Source organism: Strix uralensis, chromosome 22, assembly GCF_047716275.1.
Source record: "Strix uralensis isolate ZFMK-TIS-50842 chromosome 22, bStrUra1, whole genome shotgun sequence".
NCBI lineage: Eukaryota > Metazoa > Chordata > Aves > Strigiformes > Strigidae > Strix > Strix uralensis.
In genome coordinates, this window is record NC_133993.1 from 11,735,119 (window position 1) to 11,758,394 (window position 23,276).

General features: G+C 45.5%; 1 protein-coding gene across 2 annotated transcripts; it reads right to left on the bottom strand.

The window, feature by feature from the left end:
* Positions 1 to 5,891: 5,891 nt before the first annotated feature.
* On the bottom strand, positions 5,892 to 22,705 carry ETV4 (ETS variant transcription factor 4). 2 transcript variants are annotated; one of them, XM_074891775.1, is made up of 12 exons: positions 22,661 to 22,705; positions 22,497 to 22,593; positions 22,275 to 22,322; positions 17,791 to 17,844; positions 14,075 to 14,201; positions 13,300 to 13,458; positions 12,656 to 12,900; positions 10,315 to 10,389; positions 10,157 to 10,225; positions 9,619 to 9,788; positions 8,483 to 8,584; positions 5,892 to 7,833 (listed from the first exon to the last, which is right to left on the bottom strand). In XM_074891775.1, exons 1-12 carry the CDS (start codon positions 22,703 to 22,705, stop codon positions 7,612 to 7,614), a joined length of 1,413 nt encoding a protein of 470 aa, XP_074747876.1. In that variant the 3' UTR covers positions 5,892 to 7,611. The 2 variants fall into 2 exon arrangements, with proteins under 2 accessions (XP_074747876.1, XP_074747875.1); XM_074891774.1 differs by having other exon boundaries at positions 9,619 to 9,791.
* Between the last annotated feature and the right edge of the window lie 571 nt (positions 22,706 to 23,276).

Sequence of the window (23,276 nt, forward strand, 5' to 3'; positions counted from 1 at the left end):
TCTCAGACTCCAGCAGCATGTGCCATAGGCCATTTTCCATGTGTTCGTTGATGGTCATAAGCAAAGGATTTGCAGCAGAATAACTCACACATTCAAGTGTATGCACACACACCTTTTGCCCTTAATCCAAGAAAGATAAATACGACTTTTACAGCCAGCCCCACACATGCTCCATCTGTTATAGTAACTACCTTAACCTTACTAATGGGCTTGTTACCAGAGCCAGTGTGACAGCAATGTGCTACTTACACAATGGGGGTTTTGTTTTTCAGTAATTCAGTTTTCATGAGATTTCTGTGACAATTGCAGAAGGCTGTGATACTGACCCATTAGCAGTTTCATGGAATTTTTCATTTATGAATGTATTGTTCTTTCAAGCCAGCTGGGAATACAGTGAGTGAGTATCTGATTTTAGCAAATGTGTTTTGTATGTGTATGTTCTGTAAGCTACATAAATCCTCTGGCTGGTCTGTCCATACACTGGCGGTGGAGAAGCAGGGCTGCACTGATCTGGATATGCTGTTTTATTTGGATCAAAAATGATTTTGTAGTTCTTGTAGCTGGTAGGCCTGTGGGTCTGTCCAAACACAGCTTTGCTCGCCTCGGTGAAAGCAGTGCTTTTTGGTTTAGTGTAGAAGACTCTCCTACTTGAGTTTATTATTAGTTCACTTTTACTAGAAAAAAGGTAAGGAGGTAGAAGTGAACTGGATCATAGTCAGTGGCAGATCCTGGCTATTTTGGAATGTGAATGTTAGTTTCTACCATTTATGTCTGTCATAGTGACAGTGTCTGAAAAGCCTGTTGATGGAAATCCAGTGTTAGATTTTATGTTTCCTAAGCTTGAAGAAAATCTATCAGGGGTGTGGGGAGAAGCCTTATAAATTCTTACGCCTCTCTTGCCTTTGCCTCCACCGTGACCATTGAGGACTTAAACATGCATGTTGTAGAAGCTTCTGCTCTGCCCTAACCCCCTCCACGTAAGCCTGGCTCCCTGAAAAGTTGAGGTGGATTCATGGCCCTAAGGTGGATTTGTTTTTTACTTAAGCAATTTGAATGCTGTGTTTCTCTCCCCCGGCCTCTGGGCTGCACTCATGTTAGAGCTCTTCTCCACAGACATGAAGTGCTCAGCCTAGCTCTGAAGCAGGATCAGCAAGAATTCCCTGGCCGCTTTTGCATCCAGGATTTCTGGCGTTCAGGAAAACACCAGCTGTCACCAACCACAGGACTGCAGGTAGCCTGCCCTCTGAGGAGGCCATGTGCTGAGGACACATGCTGTGCTGCAGATGAGCTCTTGTGCAGCAGAGGTAAGGAGCACTCGCTTGCACAGCTGAGTTGAGCAGAGCCAGTGAGAAGATGAGGATCTGCTGGGGGACACAGGTGCTGATCCGTGCCCTGAGGGCACCCTGAGGCCTCTGGCCTGGGTGCTTCCCCAGGCCCCACCAGCCCCTGAGCCCTTGCTGCTCACAAACACGACCCTATGTATGGTCTACGAAGGACAGTGGGTGACAGAGTACGAGGCACTCAAGACCATATTTATTGTGTCTTGAGAAGTGTCGTGGTCTGAGCCCAGAGGGCAACGGAGCACCACGCAGCGGCTCACTCTCTCCTTCCCCCTCAGGAATGGGGAGGAGAAAATATTTGGGGTCGAGACAAGGAGAGGGAGGGATGATTCACCCATTATGGTCATGGGCAAAAGACAGGTTTGTTTGAGGAAGCAAAGGAACATCAATTTAATTTGACCACCACACCATCAACACTTAAGCCCTTCCAAGAAGTGGGGGTGACATTCAGCTAAAAGTGCAGGTGTTGAGCCAGGGCAGCCAAAGGCACCTTGCTACCACTGTTCTCTGTGTCACAGGGCCAGGCTGAGGTGATGGGTGGTGTCAGGGCAAGCTGGGGTGAATCAATCTTCAGCTGGCATGGGCCCCGACCTGACAAGGGAGTGGACTGACCTCTTTATCTAGGAACAACCCCTGAGGCTTGCTAGCCCCTGAGCCTGGGGGACCCCCCCGGTGACCCTGCAGGCTGGTGAGGTCGCTTGGTCCCTACAGACTTAAATGATCAGTACAGGCACTCCTCAGCCTCTGCTGAGATGTTAGCAGTTTGCTGTGCTGATTTCTTGCTATGTTTCTCTTAACAAAAGTAGGCAAATTTCATGATTTCTCAGTTACATCTTTCAAGTGCTTTTGAAACACCGTATCTGCTGGACTGTTTACAAGAATTTTTTCCTTCAATAACTAAGCCATGGGGTTTAGTTAATTTGCATTGGGATTCTTTAATTGTGTGGAAATCTTCAAATAGGTAGAAATCAGTTTAGTAGATGCCATGTCAGCCAGTGGGACATGCCCAGGTAATCCTGGCTGAGGGGAGATCTGTGTTTGTCTCACAGAATCAAAGCAAAAAGGACAGCAATGGTTGTACCTCCAAAACATGCTTGAAGCTAATTCAGGGAAATGGAAACAGGTGCCACAATGCAGCAGCTCAGCAAGAATGTCAGAGGCACTTCAGGTGCCATTAGCTATTTCAGCTAATAAGCTCCCCTGAGATGCCTCCCTTTCTACTGCTTTTCTTTCTCACCTGATACCTGTCCGTAGTTCCATAATGGCCAAGAGAATGGTTATTAATCTCCTAAGCAGAGGCCCTGACTATGCAGTGACTCTCTGTGGTGCAAAGGAACATGTTGGTTCAGCTACTCCTTAGGAGACCAGACATAGGAAAGCCCTTAAGGAGTTACCAGCCTAAGTAGTTGTAATCTGTCTTCAGAAAGAGGAGTGGGCTGCACATGGCCACCCTCCCCAGCTGCAGGAAGCAGGGAGGGGAATGTGCTCTCTTTGACAGCCTGAGGGGTGAGTACTGCTCTGGGGCGGTAAACGCTGCCCTCGGGGCGCCTGACCGAATGGCAGTGTCCTGCTGAGGCCTCCACGGAGTTCAGCTTTGCTCTTCTCTGCCTCTGTGTTGAGCATGCTGGCGGGCGCTTCCCCTTCTGCCGTCTCAAGGCGTTAGCCATCAAGGCATAAAGAGACCAAGAGCCATTGCACAAAATGTTTTCCAACATCGTGGTAGAGTACAACTTTGCTGTGATTCAAATGCGGAGGAGGATGGGGAGATGTATATAGGTGTCATTAGGGCTGATTCATTTATTGGAATGAATCTCCTGAGCGTCTCAACGAAACTAATGTCAATGTCCTTCTCAGGACCTCCGTAAAATGTTACAAGGAGTCAAATGTCATGGTGTTACTGCCCTTGGAGTCACCTATGCTCCCCTGTGGCTGGCTCAATGGTGTAAATGATGCACTGCTCCTGTTGGGGTCACCTCATCCCTAAGCCTGAACTGCTTGCTCTGCTCAGCAAAGTTCTTTCTAAGACTCTGTCTTATGGCAACCCCCATGGGGAGTGTTTCACAGGGTTGTGTGGAAGCTGCTTATCTCCCTCCTGGAAGCTCAATTGTGGCAAAGCCAAAGGTTTATGGCTCACCAGAGCAGGGAGCTGGTGAGTCCCACACGCTGACACCATGGCCAGCTCTGTTCTCCTTTGCTTTGCTGAGCCTCTTAAATAGGTGTGAATGAGAACATGCTGTACATGTGAGTGTCTCTCTGGTACAGAGCTTGATGTTCCCAGCAGGCTCTGTGTGGTGGGACAGGAATAGCACCAAAGGGGCAAAAGGGTATCTGCTGCTCTTCTCATCTTTTGAGGTGACACTGCTTGATGACTTGACCAGGCCAGGCCAAAATTAATTCCTGGCAGCTCTCATCCTGGCACTCTTCTCAGCACTGCTAGGAATGAGGCATTGTTCCTTCTGATGTGCCCGCAGGCCCTAGGCACGTTGTTGAGGTTGTGCCTAGCCAGATGACATCAGCTGCCTGTGTTCTACACAGCCTGAAAAAGACAAATGCACTTCCTAATAACTCTCTTGCTTTTCCCGTTCAGTGCTCAACCCATGAAGTGAGATTTGCTGCTGTCCTTGTCCTTCATATCACTATTCATACTTATTTCAGGGTATGGAATCTGGTAATAGAAATATTTCCTGGGTTAACGTCAGCAAATTGCATCAGATAGTTCAGTTCTGCTTGGCAACCCCTTAATACCAGGGGTAATTCCTTTGCCCTAGACAGTACACTTTAAGGGTACATCTGGGACATGCTGTAATGTTACATGTTAATTATTTACTATGACCAGAAAGGAACTTTGCATTGTGTTCTGGGTAATAGATTTATGGCACTTCCTGCTGGGCTTTGTACTGTTGATATAGCAGGAGTAACAGCAAAGCCGTTGCAATAATAGCAACTACACGGGAAAAAAAAAATAATTCCAGAAAAAATTACATTAGGTATAAATGACTGCTGAGAATTTATTTCTGGCTGGTCCCAAAGCATCATCACATCCTGAGGAATAAGCTGCTAGAGTAAATTTTGAATATAATGAGTAAACAGTAATAAAAAAAAGTGTGAGAATGTTAGGTATATTTGCATCCAGATGTCAGTGTTTGTCACGAGCAGAACTGTCTTTAGAGGGTTTTCCCTGAAGAAGGATGATGTCTTTCTTGCCTTTCTAATGTAGAGCAAAGCTCAGCTGTGAATTTGTACAGTGAAGGGATACTGACCTAAAGGTGTGTTACACAGGCTGTGTGTGCTGCCACACAGTGACGTGCACTTCTCCCCACTCAAGTGCCAAAACCATTCAGCTTGGGAAGAGACAGCTCTACTGTCTGTATCATGAGTTGTTGCAAATTTGCTGTATGAACAGGAATGTGAGTAACTAGATGATAGCAAAGCTGAAACATCATCTGTGTGGTGGGATGGGGCTGGCACTTTCAGGACCAGCATGAGAAATTTATGACACTTGTCTATTACCTCCAATATTTTCCCTAATCAGCTGCCTCTCTGTCTTGCTGAACTGGAAACACAGAGCATGTTTATTGACTCCCAGCTCTCTGATCTGGTTATTATAAATCTCTGCCCTTTGGAGGCCGCTGCCCCTCAGTTATGAGAACCCGATCTTGCTGCTTCCCAGAACTGCTCTGCAGCTATTGATCTGTTGCACTGACTTGACAATCCTGAGCGAAATGTGGAGCTAAAATTTCATTCAAATGTGAACTAGCTCCCTGAATTCCCTTTCTGGAATAGAGTACCCCAAAGAATACTGGATAAATGTAAAATCCTTGAGAATCCTGCAGATTGAGATACCAAATAAAAGCAAGCTACTAGTCTCATTCATTAGAAATACAGTGTTGGAGGCAGGTACAGCCCCCACCTACATTTTGCCTCCAGAAAGGCATAAATACTTCTTTTAGGAGGTACCTGATGCTCTTGAGGAAGGTGCAGTGTGAAAGGGCTTCCCTACTTCAGGGTACCACCTGTCCTTGCTGCAGCCCAGGTGGGCAGCATGTCTGGGCAGGACACACTCAGCTCTGCCCTGGGACAGGGTGTCACCCCCCCCCCCCCACCCGCGTGCCCTGTGCTGCCCTGAGCCTATCACCAGCTCAGCAGGTGGTAACACATGCACTTTCCTAGCAAGCAACCTGGAAGTGCCACTGCTCAAGACAGATGAATTTGAGGGAAAAGGTAATTAAAACCACAGAGCCTGGCTCCACAGCCAGTGCACTGTCAGTGTGGGAGAGTGGGCGATGTTCTCCGCAGCTGCAGAGAACCATTCCCCTGACACCAGGTGCAGCCAGAGGTTACATATTTCACTGTGATCTTTCAATCCTGGTTGTATGACTGGTGGTGAGGATGTCAAGGGAGTGAAATGTTCATTTCTTGAGCTCCACCAAGATTCAGAAGTAAACACATATTCCTCAGCTCTCTGGATCAGCTACCCAAAGCTGCACACTGGTGTCAAGGAGATGGGCAAAGCAAGTTCAGAAGGTAAGGGAGGACCAACCAGGGGCTGAACGAGGGTGCACTGGCCAAAAACATAGACCAATTTATTAATTATAGTATTTTTACACTCATAAATAGTAAAGGCAGCTTATACCAGTGGAAGGGTTCCCTTTCACCCTTACTTCTGGGGCACCAGAAGAGGTGTGCTTGCCAGGTGGGAGCAGGGCAAGGCAGGAGGGCCAGGAGCTGCCAGAACACCAAGTCTCTGGACAGTACAGCACCTGCAGAGGCATCAGCAGGGCAGGCTGCTCTGAGTGTCTGGCCTCTCCTCAGGCAGGGAGAGCTGCCTTTCCTGGCCCTCATGCCCAGGGACAAGGCTGAAAGGGCTGGCATTAGCCATGCAGGGGAGTCATCAGGGGAAATCAGGCTTTCAATCAATATACAGAATTTCCTCTACAGGCTACCACATTGGCAGGATTGGTGATGCTCTGTATTCAGCAGCTGGAACATCAATCTGAAGCAGTAGGAAACAGGCTTTTTCTGTATAGGTACACTGTACTGCTCCTTGTCTAACTGGGCACATGGTCAGAGCTGCTAATTAACAAGTGAGGCATCTCTCAGTGAGGATGTGGTGCCTATTATAACTGTTCACTATTGTGGAAAACCAAAGTCTAGTTAAGTAAGTTGCATGTGCTGCACTGGACTGCAGAGATAGCTGCCTTTCCAACACATCAGGATTTCCCTCAAATATGTAAATACCTGCAGAGGTTAAGTCTAAATTCAGATATGAAGAACTACATATGGTTTAGATTACTTTGTAAAGCATTTTCTTAAACACACCTCCACCAGGTTTGTTTCTTGCCTTAAATGATTTTCTAGCCAAGCCCAGGATGGGTATGCTCAAGAGCCTGATAGGTCTTCAAAGATCCTGAGGATTTGTTTAAGTTTTTCAGTTTGGAAAAGCCACAACACTACACTGAACTGGTGGCTCAAGGCCTTGCTGCCTCCTGCAACCCCCTTACCTGGCTTTGAACTGTGCCCCAGACCAATGCAGTCAGGCAGCTCTGGAGTTACCCTAAACTGGATGTTGACATGTACTCCAGGACTGCTCCAGTCCTGGCCAGTGCCTCCAGCCCCCTGTTCATAGTGCCTAAATACCAGATATCTCTGGCATGAAGTGTTATGAGCAAGAAGGTGCATGCACCCACAAGACAAAAAAGTATTCCCTGTTACCACAAAACAGTTCACAGGGAAGGCATATGATCTGCAACCACTGTGTTGCAGCCATCCTGGGAAGAAGGCAACACTGGCCTTGCAGAGGTGAGTCCACATGGGTCAGAGCCCTCCCTTGCTGAGGGAAGGTTATACAGGGGTTCAGTACATGTGCTGGAGGAATGGAGTCAGCAGCAGCATTGTAGCATTCTCACATCTGAAAAAACGCCCAGTAGGACAGCATCTGCTCCTTCACCAAAGAGAGGGACTGCAACAGGCTCGTTTGTTCCACCTGAAGGCAGCAATTACCTGATATGCTGCTGAAGCTGCAGCCTCGCTGCTCAGGAGATGCCTGCATCACTGAGAACGAGTCCTGACAAATATGAGAGTCTTACCACACACTGTCAACTGTCAGGTGATTATCCACATATGTACCTGAACACTCTTTCTAATCAAAGCAGGTGTTCACAGTTTAGTGCTGCCCTAGGCTGGCCTGAGAAAAAGCTTATACTGATTGAATACTAACCAGACATCTCCCTATATACACAAGCAAGGGTGGCACAGTGTGCTCCCAGCAAAGCTAGTATGTGTAGCCTTTGCTGTAAAGCTGTGGAGGGAGGCTCCCGAGGTCTGGCAGGTAAGTGGCATTCTCATCCAGGTGAGAAAGAGGCACTGTGTCCTCCTCACTGATCTGCCGGTCAAACTCTGCCTTCAGAGTTGGCCGCTGATTATCAGGGAAGGCCAGAGAGAACAGGGCTTCAGGCTCACACACGAACTTGTACACGTAGCGCTCTCCAGCCACCTGCAGGGAAGATAAGGGATGAATGCTGCAGGCCCACAGGCAGCACTAAGCAATGCTTCTCAGCAGTGGAGAAGGCTCGCAAAAACATCTGGCTGCTCTAGCCCATTGTCCTGAGACACGTCAGAGTTGTAAACTTCTCCTTGTGCAGTCCTCCTGCTTCTCTGCTGCTTTGGTCTCCCCTGGAACAGCTCCTGGGAAAGGGGATGCTGCCAGCTGACATCTTGTCCAGATAGCAACAGCTTCAACAGTCCCTGACCAGTCTGTACTGTGACATAATTACAGTTATCCTCTCCAGTGCCCTGGCTCTGGCAGACACTATCCCTACCACATACAACCAACCCTCAGGCAGCCTGTCTCTCACCAACAGCAAGTCTAGACTAATTATATGTCCTTGCAGATGCATAAATTCCAACTCTCCTGACTGCAGACATATACAGAGAAAGAAATTACGATTCCCCTTTATTTCCCATACGTTGCCTAGATTCAGCTCTTTTACACCTTCGTTTAACTGCTGCAAGGAGAAGTTACGGGGAAAGAAAGTTCAGGATGCTTGGCTAGCTCAAGTACATTCTGTACCTGCAAGGCTTCTGTCTCAAACAAGAGAAGCATCACTAAAGGCATAAAAACTCCATCTGTTTTGTAAACTGACCTTCTGCATGATGCCTTTCTCATAATAGTAGCGAAGGGATCGGCTCAGCTTGTCATAGTTCATGGCTGGACGGTTCTTTTGGATACCCCACAGCCTCGCTACCTGTAGAATAAAGCATCAAAGTGCATGAATGTCTGTGAACCCAACCCAAGGGCAAAAGAACATTATCCAGCTGAATTCCCTTTTGAGGAATGGTACCACAACACATACAAACATTTACAACATTTAAATAATAGAATCAAACGACAATTATTTAGCAGCTTTTCAACAAGAAAAGTAGAACTCAAACTGAAGTACCCTATAACAGAGAGGCATTCTCCTTGCCACTACAGAGCTTGTTTACTCTCCAGTATTCTGAAAGCTTGAGGATGCTAGAGGACTGCTTCATCCTATGCTTCACTTTATCTTCAAGGATCACACATATACCAGAAGTCCAAGTACAAGGGAACACCTCCACTCAAAGACCCAGTGTGCATTTCTTCCTACTACACGATTTTCAGCTTTGTCCATGAGACTCAGACATCTGTTGTAAGCATATGTCAGTTGACCAAAACAACTCCTCTGCACTGAAAGTGCCTGTAAAGGTTAATGTGTAGCAAGAAGAGTGCTAAATGCAGCTCTAATTGGAACAAGATACGAACAGGTATTACAGACACATCTCCCAGGTACTGTCAGATATCACTGTTTTTTCTAGAACATGACAGCATTAGAAATTACACCTTAATGTCATTTTGATATAAAAATATATTTAAGACTAGGACATATTTTCTTCCAGATTTTTATGAAAGCTTCTCCAATCAGTAGGGTTCAAAACTCCAAACCTCAATGTCAGCCTCAAGTAAGGTGCTAAGACAGCACAGGTCACTGCAAGCTTGAGAGTGGAGTGGAAGCAGTGTGTAATTTGACTCACCGAATTGCTGAGACTCTAAACTTACAAGCAGCCTTTCTTAAACCTACTATTTGTGTCACCCAAGTGTTTTGACTGCTTCTAAAAACTTCGACTGGCTACAGGGTCTAGCAAGTACCACTGGTAGGCAGGAGCCTTCACAGGGCAGAGGAAAAGCTACTTGGGAATTCACAGCCTCTGAAACAGTGGCTGCTCCCCCTGAGCCTGTAGAGAAGCTAAATGGTTTCACCTCTTCTGGCTCAATGAGCTTGAACTCCATCCCTCTACCAGTCCAGGCAATGAACTGGGAATTGGTTGGATCATCCAGTAAAGCCACAAGAAATTGCCAGAGCTGTAGAGATCCCCGTCTCTGGTATGGAGGTCCTTCCCGGTACCCTCCAGCTTCCTGCTTGATGTCTCCTGCTGAGAAGAAGAAACAAGGTGTTTCTAAGGGTAACAGTGCAAAAACAGCTGCAAAAAAAAAAAAGCGCATTTCACAAATGTTTACCTGGACTATTTCAGTTCACGTAAAACAGAGCAGTCAATTCACCAGCAGCTCTTCCAAGAGGAGCTCTGATGAACCTCACAATTAAGCTATTTATGCTAGAAGGCCTGTTTGCTGCTAAAAAAGCTCAAGAAATGGGATATCGAAAAGCCAGGTATGAACCACAGCTAACACACCTGCAAGAACACAGCGTAATGAACTACGTAGACAGTAGTCAAGTGTCTAACAGAGATGCTGGATAACCCTATCTTACACCCAAACTGCAAGCCATTCTTTCTCCAACCTTCAAATTTTTCTGGAACAACACAGACATCATCAGTAAAGGACCTCATCTGCTTGTCATAGCTGCAGCCTGAAAGAGAAAGCAACAGAGGCAGTGACAGCCAGACAGGCTAGTACGAGAGGGCAATGCAGGGAAAAGATGGTCACCAAGTTTCTTACCTGATGTATCTTCTGTGTTTGAATGGCTTGGATAACTCTCAACATTTATGTACATGGAAGGACAGCCAGGAACATCTACAGAACGATTAACAAACTCAGTTAATGAAAAAGCACAGGAGGCAGGATGATCTTGCTCTCTAGAGGTGGATAGGTAAGCGCAGCTGTCTAACAGACAACCTCTTAAGGCTCTCCCAAATGGTTATTGTCAGACTGATAACTTTTTATGTCTCAGCCATCCCACCACAACTTCATCTTCATCATGCTCCAATCATGAATTACACTAGGATATTTTTGAGGTACTATCACATGACATCCTTCAGAGTGGCCAGGATAGCCAGCCAGTCACCTATACACCACTCAATACAAAATCTTGGGCAATAAGCTAAATTTGTGTGACACCTCTTCCTCGTATCTTAAACTACGTGCTCTGCTACTGTTTTCACAGGTGAGAAGGCATTACATTTTTCTAGGCGTACTATGATGTTGTTAAAGGAGAGCAGCAGCATCTGAATGTTTACTACAGACTGTGTCTCACAAAGATCATTTCAGATCTCTTAAGTCTCCCTGGCTTTTTCAGATCATGCTAGGGCATTCTCACAAGCAGTTGAGAAAACATAAAGGAAAAATAGCCTGAGTTTGGAAACAAACAGAAAGTCTTTTCATGATCTCTGTGCAGGGCACTATAATTTACATCTTCCATATCTTGTGTTTTCTGAATCAAACCTGTTTTCCACCCACAGCTGAAATGGAAGCTGTAACTGGGAGCTTTGGGAAGATTTACCTTATGTTTCCCTCATACTCCTGTGTACAGTCATCGCTTTCAGTAGACATTTTGCTGATGCTAAGGGCAGAAGGGTACTCTGAGCTGACAGACTGTGTATTATTACAATCATAAACTACTCTCACAAAAAACATTCTTCTGGATTTCACATTTTCTTCCCATCTGGACAGAAGGACCCAGTGAAAGTGTAATATCAGCACAGCCACAGTGGTGGATTCTATACCCTTGAAGAAGCTTTTATTTATGTATTTATTTCTGCTAAAGTAAACAATTCAAAATGTCCCTTAAAATACCAGGAAACCATAAGTAACATTCCATCTAGAAGAGGGTACTGTGATGTAGGGATAGCAAGTCTTTGGACAGGTCTACTGAAAAAATAAATTTATCCCTTGTGGAAAAGAGGATTACCTGACTAATCTGGTATCTAAGGTGCTGCTTTTGGAATTATAAATGTTTTTCTCCTCTGAATCTGCTATGTGCTCTCTGTGCCCTGTTTCTATGAGAAGTAGCAGGTGGATGCTGACACTACAAGAGACACAGAGCATCACACTTGCACTTAGCTGAGTCAACCCAGACCCCGCTCTGTGCTTATGCCTGTCCTTGGAACTGGCCAGTTTATTGTTAGCCACCCCAGTCTCTTTACACAGTTTTAGACTTTTACACCCGTTTGTCAGAACAAAGCTGGCTTATCTTGCACAGTAAGCTTCAAAATGGGGCATCAGCTCTCTCAGTGACCTGCTGTGGCAAGTTCCCACTGGGTGTCAGCTGCTGGCGAGAGACTCAGCAGTGAAAGCTGACACCCACCAGCTGGGTTGGGAGAGCTGCATCTTTCCCTCCAGTTTGTGAATTAAATTCTGTCTCCAGTCAGGGAAAAGGCACAAGACCAAACAGTGTCATGAGCTGCAACTCAGGGTTGTGCAGTGCAATCCCTGCACCTTTCCTCTGCCAGTGCTTGAAGATCTGCTCCTGCTGCAGGTATCTGAGACAGTTTTTCTGTACAAGCTCCAAGATATTTGATACCTTCTGTTCTGCTACCATTTACAGAACATTTTCAGTATAATTTCTTCAAAGCTGACCTCACTGCCCTCCCTTTCTACGATCTACCAGCTCACTCATGTCCCTGAAGACAAAAACCCCCTGTGAAATTGGGAATGCACTTTTCTCCATTTCTGATGGTGGGAGTGGACTAATTATGAATTTTGAGAGTCTCCCCAGTGGCTACTTATTCCCTTGGAAAAAAAAGCATGCCTTTAATCTAGTATGAATGGGTTTAATGTCACCTTCTAACTCCTATATCTTGCTAAAGCTCTCCACCATCTACCAGAAAGTCCTTCTAAGAACAGGGCAGGGAAAGTGACTGTTCCAGCCTTCTCTTGGATGCAGTAAACACAACTGTTCACATTTCCTGCTACACAGCCAGTTTCCCAGATCACACACACTCCTGAAGATGTAGTACTGTTTCAAAGCCCAAAGGCCACCAGTGACAGATGTTCACCCAGGAGGTTGCTCCCCTGCAGGCGCACCTTGTTTATGCAGTCAGGAGGAGCTAGTGCTGCCTACCTGAGTCATACATGTAGTCCACCTGCTCCTGTTTGATGACCACAGCTGCTGGGAACTGACAGCTGCTGCCCGCCCGGCTCACTTGCTCGTACCGCAGGTCGCAGTACTCCTGTTTGAAGCCCTGATGAGCGTACTGGAGGCAGGGCTCAGACATCTGGCGCTGGCAGGCAACAGGGTCTTCCTGGGCCATGCCCTGGGAGGAAGGGAAGGAACGGCACATCTCCAGAGGTGGCTGGTATGCAGAGCTAGAAGAGGGGAGAGGATAGGGGGATGGCTGCTTTCTTGGCCCTCTGATCTCAGCGCTGGTGCACGACTGGTTAAGAGACAGAAAGTTCCTCAGCCTCAGCCTGTTACTAGGGCTGTAGGAGCTGCACATGTAGCTGGGGCAAGGAAGGGACCTCAATGAAAGATGTTTCCAAGGGCAGCTACACAGCCCATCATTCTCAGAATCTGACAGACTTAAGGTTATAGACTCCTTCAAACCCTAGGCAGCAGTGGTGGGTCTAAGGTACTTTGGATGGGAGGGATCCTGTGATTGCTGGAAACTGAGCACTTTAATCTGGATGTTGCAGCCCCTCCTCTCTGAATCACCAAGGAGAACAATCCTTCTTGCCAGTGGCTGCCTTCTCCTGGCAGTAACTAACCTGTTTTTGCTGAGGTATCCACAGCTGGATCTGGGGTTGGGTGGCCCCGCAGGCTTCAGGAAGCTCCTGTCCTGTCTAGGGAACTGTTGGAGCGGTGACTGTATTGGGGCTCCTGGACTGGGGGACTTGATTCCAACTTGTCTGGGTTGATCATAGGCACTGGGACAGTCAAACAGATATTGAAGCATTACAGTTCTCCGAGAAGGACTTGTGGCAGCACCTGGGGAGAACGTGTCACAGGCAGACACGCTCTCCCTCTATGCAGCCACCTAGGTCAGAAAACTCCCAGCATAAACTCCTTCCTTTCAAGTTATTGGTTGCCCCCACGCACAATAGCAAAACCCCTCAAGCAGAAAACTGGAGAATGTGTCTGTACTGAAGAAGCCATAACTCAGGCAAGTAGCTGGGACTGTGGGCAATGCTATCAGGGAGCTCCTTGTGGGACTGATTTTGGAAAGCAATGGGGGGAGAGACACATGACAGATGTCAAGACTGCTTTCAGCATCAGGACAGCTGAGTAACAGCACCAGGGAAAAGTAAAAAAGAGGCGAGCCCAGATCTACTCTACATAGGTCTGAGCTATCCAGTGCAATAAATAGCAGTCTGAAGAGGCTGCCATGAGCTGACCCACAGGTTAATTTGTTGTGCAGCATGCATGCACTGCCCTTACCCAGCAGGCAAACCAGACTGTTGTCATAACACTTCATTATCAGGTAATGCAGTAGCACTTGATTTCATAACAGCTCCTGTCCCTCCCCTGCGTAAGCCATGTTACCTGGCATAAAGGCACTGCTCGCCATTGTGGCACTGGAATGGCTGCTTATGGTTGCAGGACAGTGTGGGGTCCAAGGAGGGACTCTGTGGCTCCTTTTTAATCTTAGCAGGAGGACTGTGAAAAGCTACTGTGGGAGAGAAATGAAAAATCATGTTGATGCTTTTCTTGTTTAGGGGGAGATATTTCTATCAGCCAGTAAAAAGTCAACTGAGATGCCACCACCTTGTCCTTGGTCAGCTGGCTCTGAGAGAAACAGAACACCAATACATTCAACTGCTCACTGGACTCCACTGTGCTCTGCCCTTGATTTAGTAAGGTTTGTGTGATATATCAACCTCAGAAGAGCAAATCTGAGGTACTGTTAACATACTCCATGATAATCCAGAGCACTTAAAAAAGGATTTAGAGTGGGTATTTCCTAAGCTGTTCAGGGCTGGGACACACATTTTCTGTTCTGTCATAAGGGGTAGCATGCACAGACTATTTTTCAACACAGAAAAGCAAAGTTTTGGTTTGCATCATGAAAAATGCTCTTTCATTGACATATCTGGTAAGCATGTCTTGTGAGTAGCATTACCATGCAGCACTGCATTAAATTATAATGCACGAACATGACGACACATTGTAGATTTCCTGATAGTATCATTTGTCCTGTCGGACAATAAAGGTAAAGTTTTTGTAGACACAGCTGCAAAAGCTGAAGGTTTTCTGTGGCAAAATACTATTATATGTATCGCATACTATTACAGGCTGTCACCAGGCTAACTTGCTCACAGACACCACACAAGCAGTGTTTTCAAAAGCACCTAACCAATTTAGATAGCCAAAATCCCTTTTCTGAAGGAATTGCATCAGTGTTAAAGCACAGTACAAAACAAAATCTGACTTGCAAGTCCTTGCTTTCACTATAATAAACCTTAAAAGTTCAAAGAGCAGCTTGCAGTCCTCTCAGTAGCCTCCCTTTGAAGTATCTAATTTCTTTAGTATCAGGTTTATACTTCATCATTCAGGAAGAAGGCCAGGCCCCTCTACAGGATACTGTGAATCCTGGGCGGGAGGCCGCCACACTGACACTCAGGAGCTACCCAGATAATTTCCCTTTGTTGAATCTCTTCTATGTTAAGTCCAACATCCCTGAATGTGGGATTGGGGAAATGTCATAACTGCTCTGCTCATCCAAAACACCAGTGACAGTCCAGGAAAACAGTAAATTTTCATTTAATTTTCAGTGCACTGGTCTGTGGTCATGACCTGATGCAGACGAGGAGGGGTATTTCTGGGCTGGTTAGAATTTTATGAATAACAAACATGGGTTGCAGCTTACAGCACCAGGAAGTAGGATGTGGGTATTATTACTTCTTATGCTTAATTAAATACATCGGGGAGCAAAACTTCCTCTACTAGTTCCTCAGAAAAGCTTATATCCTGGCTGAAGGACATGGTAGGCATCTTCTACCTTTGCCTCTGGGCTCTGCTGCTGCTGTTGGGAGGTCACTGGGACTTAGGAAGGAAAGTAACCCCAGAAAGGTACATAGGTCTAGGCTTGTTTTTTAAACAAGGGAAAGGTCTGCCCTGCAAACCAAAACTGTAAGCTTTTACCAAGGCTAGCTCCAGTCCTTCTTCACCAGCTTACTCCCACCTCTTCAAGCTGACACAATGCTGCTTACAAAGCCTGGGATGTTCAGAGCTACAATTAGTTTTAAGAATGGAAAGTAACATCCTGATCTGTTAATACCTCATATTTTTGCTGAGTTTATCTCAGGACTGACCTGAACTGTATGTGCACTAGCCATCCTCAAGCCACTTCTCCCTCACATAAAGGGCTAATTGTCCCTTCAGAAGCACTGCAGCAAGCAGCTACCAAAAGGGATGGAGAAAGGGCTGCTGCTGTCTCTCTTCACAAAAGATATTAAGGTCACCTTCTATTGTGAACATTCCTCCCCAAAATTAATTTTCTCAGCAAGAGGGGAAAACTACCCCCAAATCTGATTCCTTTTGCCTACTTTTGGATTCAGCCTACACCAGAAAAGCCCATCTTTACTCTTTGCATCACGCCAGCACCCAAAGGGATCCAAACAGCTTGACAGAATCAATATAAATAAGTAAATCCAGAAGATACCAGAGCCTCATATTGTTTCTGGCTCCTGCAGCCAGTCCTGGCACTGCTATCAGCCACAGCAGAGGGGCCTGCTCACAACCAGCTCTTGGCCCTGTCCAAACTGATGGCAGGTGCGAGTGTGCAGACACCCCAGACCCAGGGAAGGGTCAAAAGAGAAAAGGGTCTTTTTATGCCTGGGGCATTCATTACCCTTCTATCTGCAGCAGTTCTTTTCAATGTATGGAACAAACAGATATATAGAACCCATCTAAAAATGCTGATATGTCAGCTGAGTCTCAAGGGGAAAAAAAAAAAAATTGCTCTGTCCAGTACACTGAAGTTTCAAGAAGCTAGAGGTGCTAGGAGCAATCAATTCTTTCCAGCCCCTAATAGCTGGAACAGGCTACCCCATTACAACTGGCTCATTCATTCATTCAGAGTGAAACATGGGACCAGCCCTCTCCTCAGTTCTAGGTTAAAAAAGGAGAAGAAACAAGATATGGCTCAGAGAGCAAGCCCAGCTGTGCTGCAGGGCCAAATCCAGGGAAAGGAGGTAGACAAGAATAACCAGTAAGAGTGCTTCATTTTAGTTTTCATGGGCAAAACTGCCCTGGGCAGCGAGGGGTATTAACATAATGGCACCAAAGTTGACTGCACCAGCTTTAAATGAACATCTCTACTCTGTTAGCTGCCAGACATTTTTATGCCCAGGGAGTGGTGAGGCATCTTCTTGTAGCCTTGACATGTCTGTCAGAAGACAGGCTCCAGGTTCCTGCAGCTGCTTGCAACAGCGGGCTGTTCAGAACAATCTGTATTCACTTCAGGCATGTAGTCTCGGCCCAGCATCAGCTTCCAAATGAAACGGTGGCATGCTGTGAGGACCAGCTGAAGCAGGCCCGGTATAAGAAAAGCAGAAAGAGTTGCATGGCCACTGTTTGGAAGGTTGTACCTGTGCAACATTCAGCTCCTTTTTAACATGAAGTGCTTTGACCAGTTCTCAGAGCAAACATTTGTGGTACAGTCTGTACACTCGTGTGCAAACACATGCAATCTGTTCAGTGGACAGGTCCTAAGAACAGAGAGCAAGCAGGCTAGCGAGCATCTCTCTTCAGGGATACTATGTCCTCATGCTGTGGCAGGTAGCAAACAGGACCATCATCTCACAGGCCATACTGGTAGCAGATCTCAGGTAGAGGCCATGCAGGTGAGCAGAGCCCCCAAAAAGCACCTGCAGGAGACACAGCACCTATAATACTGCGTACAGTCCAATTTCTTTTGCTCTGGGAGGAGTAATAGCATAAATTTTACCTTTGATTGTCACAGTAATGCATTTTTTCAGCTGTTCAGAGGTGCCTAGTTATCCACACATCAACTAATACACACATCTATTGAAACCACTCTGCAGAAGGGACTGTGCTAGTTACCACCACACAAAGTCTTTTGCATTGTCCAGATGTGGAGAGTTAGCCTGGTTTTTTTTGGTCACAGTCACAACAATGTAGAAATAATATTAGTACTTTAGCCTCAGTGTCTGTGTGTTGCATTTATGTATTTGTTTGGTTTAAGTGTATCCTGCCCTTCTCCCCTGAGATGTGTGATCACCCCCCATGCTACTTACAGTTTTCTGAATGAAAGTCAGGCACAAATTGCTCATCACTGTCTGGAACCTGAGCTGCCAGGGGAGGGAGGGAAGGAGGGGGGAGAAAGATAGAGAAAGAGAATTAGGTTTGGCACTTTGTATGGTATAATTAACAATAAGGCAGAAATAAGTGTGTGCAGGAGAGATCTGAGCTTTCTGCTGGGATGCACTTTAGTGACTAAGGATAATTTCCCTTTGGGATTAATGAACACAGTTCTTCTGCCTGCAGATTTACCCCTTAAGAGCCTGCCAGTTTCTTTCTCCCTTACCTTGGAAATAAGGACAACAGCAAGTTTGTTAGCTCAGGGTTCAAAGTTTTCATTAGAAACATAACATGCAGAGATTTTTAAGCATTTAGCATAGGAAAAACAACTACCAACTGATAAATTTGGAAAGGCTATGCCACAGCGATGAGCAGAACAGGAAACATCTATGCCTTCATATGCAATCTTTTCAGTAGCTCCAGCAGCAGTGGATAGCTTGGCACTAGTGGAATAGCCTACAATTTGTAAATCAGCAGAAGGAGAACATTTCAGAACAAAAAAAAGATTTATCTGGTAGCAGGAGAGGAAAATGGTTAGTAGTCATGTATATGTGATTTCATAAATGGTAAATGTAAGAAGTGCTGATATAGAGAACCTGACAGCAAACAGCTGCTTTTTCTCCACAAATTAGTACAGCAAATCTTATTGCTAGGCATTTGCCCCATGGACAGCATTGTCAGTACGTCTCCAAGAATAAAAGCAAGGTTTAAGATGTTTGAATATTTCAAAGATTGTCTAATAAAGATATCTGAAAATCTGCAGAGGCCCGATATACCTTGGAACAACCTACCTCACTGGAACAAAATGTTGCTGAATGTGGTAAGTAGTGAAATAGTTAACAACATTAGCATCTCAATGTTAAGAGGCTTCAGGCTTAATGCTTCCTTTAGACAAACTGGTGAGGCTCATGTGTGTTTGCTGATTTACACTTTGTAAGCTGATGCCTCTTCATAACTCAGGGGGTCATATTTATTCTGATTTACATGAAAGACTAGACTGCAAAAGCTGGAAAACCCACATAGATAAGAGTTTCCTACAACATCAAATATGGAGGCACTAGAAGAGTCACTATGTAGCTCACGGTATGGTCCATCACCTCCTTGAGTAAATAGTTATTTTAATTTAAAACTTAAAATATGAGAATTCTTCTTCCTGTGATGCCTATGAAAGATGTAGCGTGGTCGGAAGCTGGCATCTGCTGAAGACTGGCAGCTGTGCTGAACCTTATGGCATTATTCATGTGAACTCCTCATCTGCCTGTACATAGCTGCCTGCCTTTCCTGATTTCCAGCTTAGATCATTCTGCTCATGGATCGCCCATCACAATATGGCCTTAGACCATGTTTGAGTTGCATTGAAGCCATTACAAAATATATATAATAAAACAATGAAATGAGACATAAAACAAAGTAGTGGTCAAAGTAAAGGGACAGGAGGAATGGAAGCCCACTAATCTCAGTCACTTGAAGCTAAGCTAGACAAGACATCCCAAAATAAACCTTAGAGAATAACACTGCATTAACAAGCAGTGGATTAGAATGGAACTAGCCAAACTCTTTGCACAGCAATGGTTGTTCCTTCTATATGACCACAACTGGAAATCTAAATGATAAAAGGTGGGGAACAGAAAAAAAAAAACATACAAAATTCATTTTATGAATTATCTTTTAAAAATAACATTGTAATAGAAAAAACAACAGGGACCACATTGTATGAGCAGAGTTTGGATTTCACAGCCTACTACCTGTCTGTTAAATTGCTGACTATCTCCCTACGAGAATTACATACTAAAAGCAACAGACCACAGAAAAGATGTGAAACGAAGGGCACAGCTGAAGTGAGACCACACAACCTCACTGCTGGACAGTGATGCATGCAGACAGCTACAGTCCTGTATTAGATGGCTAAAGTGCCAGTTGAAAATTTAAGTTTTTATATTCATTACCCACTTCATATAGTTGCAATACATATAGCCACTTTCTTGTTCTCCCCAAACCAGCATCTATACTTAAAATAACTGGGATACTTAATCAGACATTTAAAGCGTAACCCCAGGCTTATTTTAGTCACTCAGACTGCAGGCATCAGCACGGGCCTCACCATCTCCCACACCATGTTTTCAAGATCTGGAGCACCAAAACTAAAGCTTTCTGACTAAGGATACACAAAGAAGTGCATCTCTCTCCTCCTTGAGCTACCTGTGCAACTTTTCTCCAAGGAAATTCTTTTGTTTCTCTGAATGCCAAATCACTTTTATCAATTATTTGGCTTTGAAATTAGTTCCATACAGTTATCAGCTGCCAGCTTCACATCATTGCATTCTAACCGATTCTGGTAAAAATGTTGTAGAGGAAAACTTCAGATTTTTAGTAACAAGGCCTAAGATTTTTTGGCATCTGTTTCTTTTTAGAGTCATCTGTATGCAGACATTATTCTTTTACCCTGCAAAGGAGAAATCAGGTGACACTATTAAAAAATATTCTAAAAAGCCAACAAAGGGATACTGCTATGAACAAAATCACACAAATATATATATTGACACATATACATACATGTATATGTGGTTTAAATTTGTTAACATTTTTCACATGACTGATTGTTTGTCATGAATTTATATTTCCAGTTTGCTTCCTTACTAGGTTTGTTTCTCTTATTTTGAAAGTAACACCAAGAACTGTAAATAAAATAATAAAATAGCTAAATTTCTTTAAACATGATAGAGGCAGAGAATAAATAACATATTTCATATTTTCACTTTTTCTCCTGCATGCTTTAGGAAGGGTACTCTTAAGTTTTCAGTTGCCTTCATCTCATGAAAAAATGCTAACATATAGACATGTACAAGACATTAATAAAAAGAATTGTTTTCACCATTCGGGAAAATAATTTGACATACTGGTGAATGCAGAAAAACAAACAATAGTTTGCTTCAGAGGGCAACTTTTCTTGTTAAAAGTCTGGAAATGGGAGTCACCATGGGAGAAAGTAGCTCCCCGTATATGCAGTCTAAAACCATAAGCTAGAACAGTAAAACATGCATTGAATTTCCCAGAGATTTCACTTACTATGATTAGATGTTATGAGCAATGCAAAAAAAAAAAAAATTCTACCTATATTCTAAAAACATGCAATAGGGTTTCCATTATCATTTACTAATCACGTATAACAGCAGATTACCTCTTTCTATACAGCACTGAGACCATGTGTGACCTTCCCTTCACCCCAGGGCACTTACGAGTTCATTCAACAAACACTCTGCTATGAACATATTCTATGCAAATTATTTAGATTAGTGAGCTAAAAATGTTATCAAACATTAGAAAGCCTAAAATTGAAAGTCTACCAGAACTCAGCTCTGAGGCAAATGTATCTTATTAGCAGCTCAAGATTTCTGAAGATTTAAAAGAAACCAGTCTCAACCATGTGTGCATATTCAGCAGATCTATTAGATGACCAGCAGCTAATACCTATTTTTCTACTCTGATGTAACTCAGGTGAGCGTTTTGATCCTGGAACAGCCTCCAGGCAATTTCTTTTGCATCCTTACAATCTACACACTCCTGAACACTGTCCAATCAGTGTAATTTCATTTCAGTTTGAAATGAACATAAAACATTTGATTTTTTTTTTTTTCTTAATAATCTTACTTAGTTGGCAAATATCTTTTTGGAGGCTTTAAAACAAGCACTGTTTGACATGATTGTCCTTCACTTGTGGTAAAACTAAGGGAAATAACCCTGCTCGACATGCCATGCATATTTTTATATTATTATTGTTAAATATTTAAGTACCTGTATCACAGTCAGTACTTTTATATTTATCAAGAGTCTGTACTTGAGGATATATTTTGAATTTTCTAGAAAATGGACCATTTGTAGTACCGGAATTGAAGCAAATTCACCATATTGTTTAAAACTAGCTTCACTTGGAATTAACGGGACTCCCTGAGATTTGAAGTTTTCTCTTCCTTGAAGTCAAAAGGCAGAACAATTTAGACCCCAAACTAAACAGCATATAAATTCCAGGAAGGTCCCTTCAAAGAATTATCTTAAAAGAGGGGAAAAAAAGTTAAGAGAAGCACTTTGTTCCCTAAATTAAAAGAACACATTATTGTTTAAGAAAAATATCAACGTTCTGGCAACCAACGAAGTGACGAATTAGCATAAAATCTAACCAGTTACAAGTAGCCTGAAACGAAAATTGTAACCAGGAAAGCGGGCCAACTGCCAAGTCCCATTCTTAAGCAAATACCCAGCACAATAGCGTGATTCATGCGTCTTCATTTATACAAGCCTAAGGTTGGCAAGTCTGAAAAAATACTTAATGTTTGGAGCTAGTCAAACAAAGCAAAAAAGCAGTACGAACACCAAAAGACAAACAACTGGAAGGCGAACAAAACAGCGAGGGGAAGGAGCCTACCTTCTGTCAGCCAAGTCTCCTGGAACTGGCTCAAGTCCTGGAAGAGATCTGCGCGAGAAGCGAGATGTTTCCTCGGTGAGCGCTGGGGAGGAACGGTGGGATGCTCCGGCGACGGAGGCGCCGGGCGGAACGGGGAGGTGGGGGCGGTGGCGCGGGGGGAGGACCCGGTCTCTGCCCGGAAGCCTTCACCGTCCCCGTCCATCCCCCCCCATCCCCCCTTACCTTCCGAGTCCTGCGCCGGCGGCAAGCCCGGGTCCCCGGGGCTCTTCCCAGCGCCCATCAGAGCTCCGCCACCGGGAGCCGCCCGGCCCGGAGGCTGCTGCGGGGAGAGACGGTCAGGGCGGGGGCCGGCCGGAGAGGGACCCAGCCCCGGAGCGGCCACTCACCTGCGGGAACGCGAACGGCACCCTCTGGTCCAAGTACCCCTTCATCCTGCCGCCCGTGCGCTACCTCCGCGGGCACCGGGGGGGCTCCCGACGGGCACTGGGGGGGGGGGGGCGGGGGGGGGGGGCACCTGCCCCGGAGGCTCCCGGCGCTGCCACCGCCCGAAACTCGGGATGGGGGCGGGAGCGAGCCCGCCGGCTCCCAAGCGGGAGCAGCTCCCGGCCGGGACCGGCCCCCCCGCCCCTCAGCCGGCGCGGCCCCGCCCCCTCGGCGGTCAGGCCCACTGGCCCATCGCCCCGCTGGCGGACCCGGCTCGCCCGCTCCTTTGTTCCACCGAATTTGTGAATGAAGCTCTGGGTCGGGGCACGCCTGCCAATCCCAGCTCTTTTTGGCCCTCGCCCAGTGAGAAGTGGGAGTAGCTTTAGCCTCTGGGGCCAATCAGATCGCAGCGCTCCCGCATTCATTCAAGGACAGAGCTCCCATTCATAAAAAAATCGTCCTGAAGTTCATTCACGAAAGGCTGCACAGGCGCCCCAGCTATGCCTGTCGCGCACGGCAGGAGTTTGCTGAGCCTGCACTTCCAGACTCCCACCCGGCGTGGCACACGACCAGGCCTGC

Coding starts and splice junctions, on each gene's coding strand:
- ETV4 (XM_074891774.1), bottom strand. CDS start 22,705: ATGAAGGGGTACTTGGACCAGAGGGTGCCGTTCGCGTTCCCGCAG. Junction 22,594..22,660: donor TGCCGTTCGCGTTCCCGCAG/GTGAGTGGCCGC, acceptor CTCTCCCCGCAG/CAGCCTCCGGGCCGGGCGGC. Junction 12,901..13,299: donor GGATACCTCAGCAAAAACAG/GTTAGTTACTGC, acceptor CCCCTCTTCTAG/CTCTGCATACCAGCCACCTC.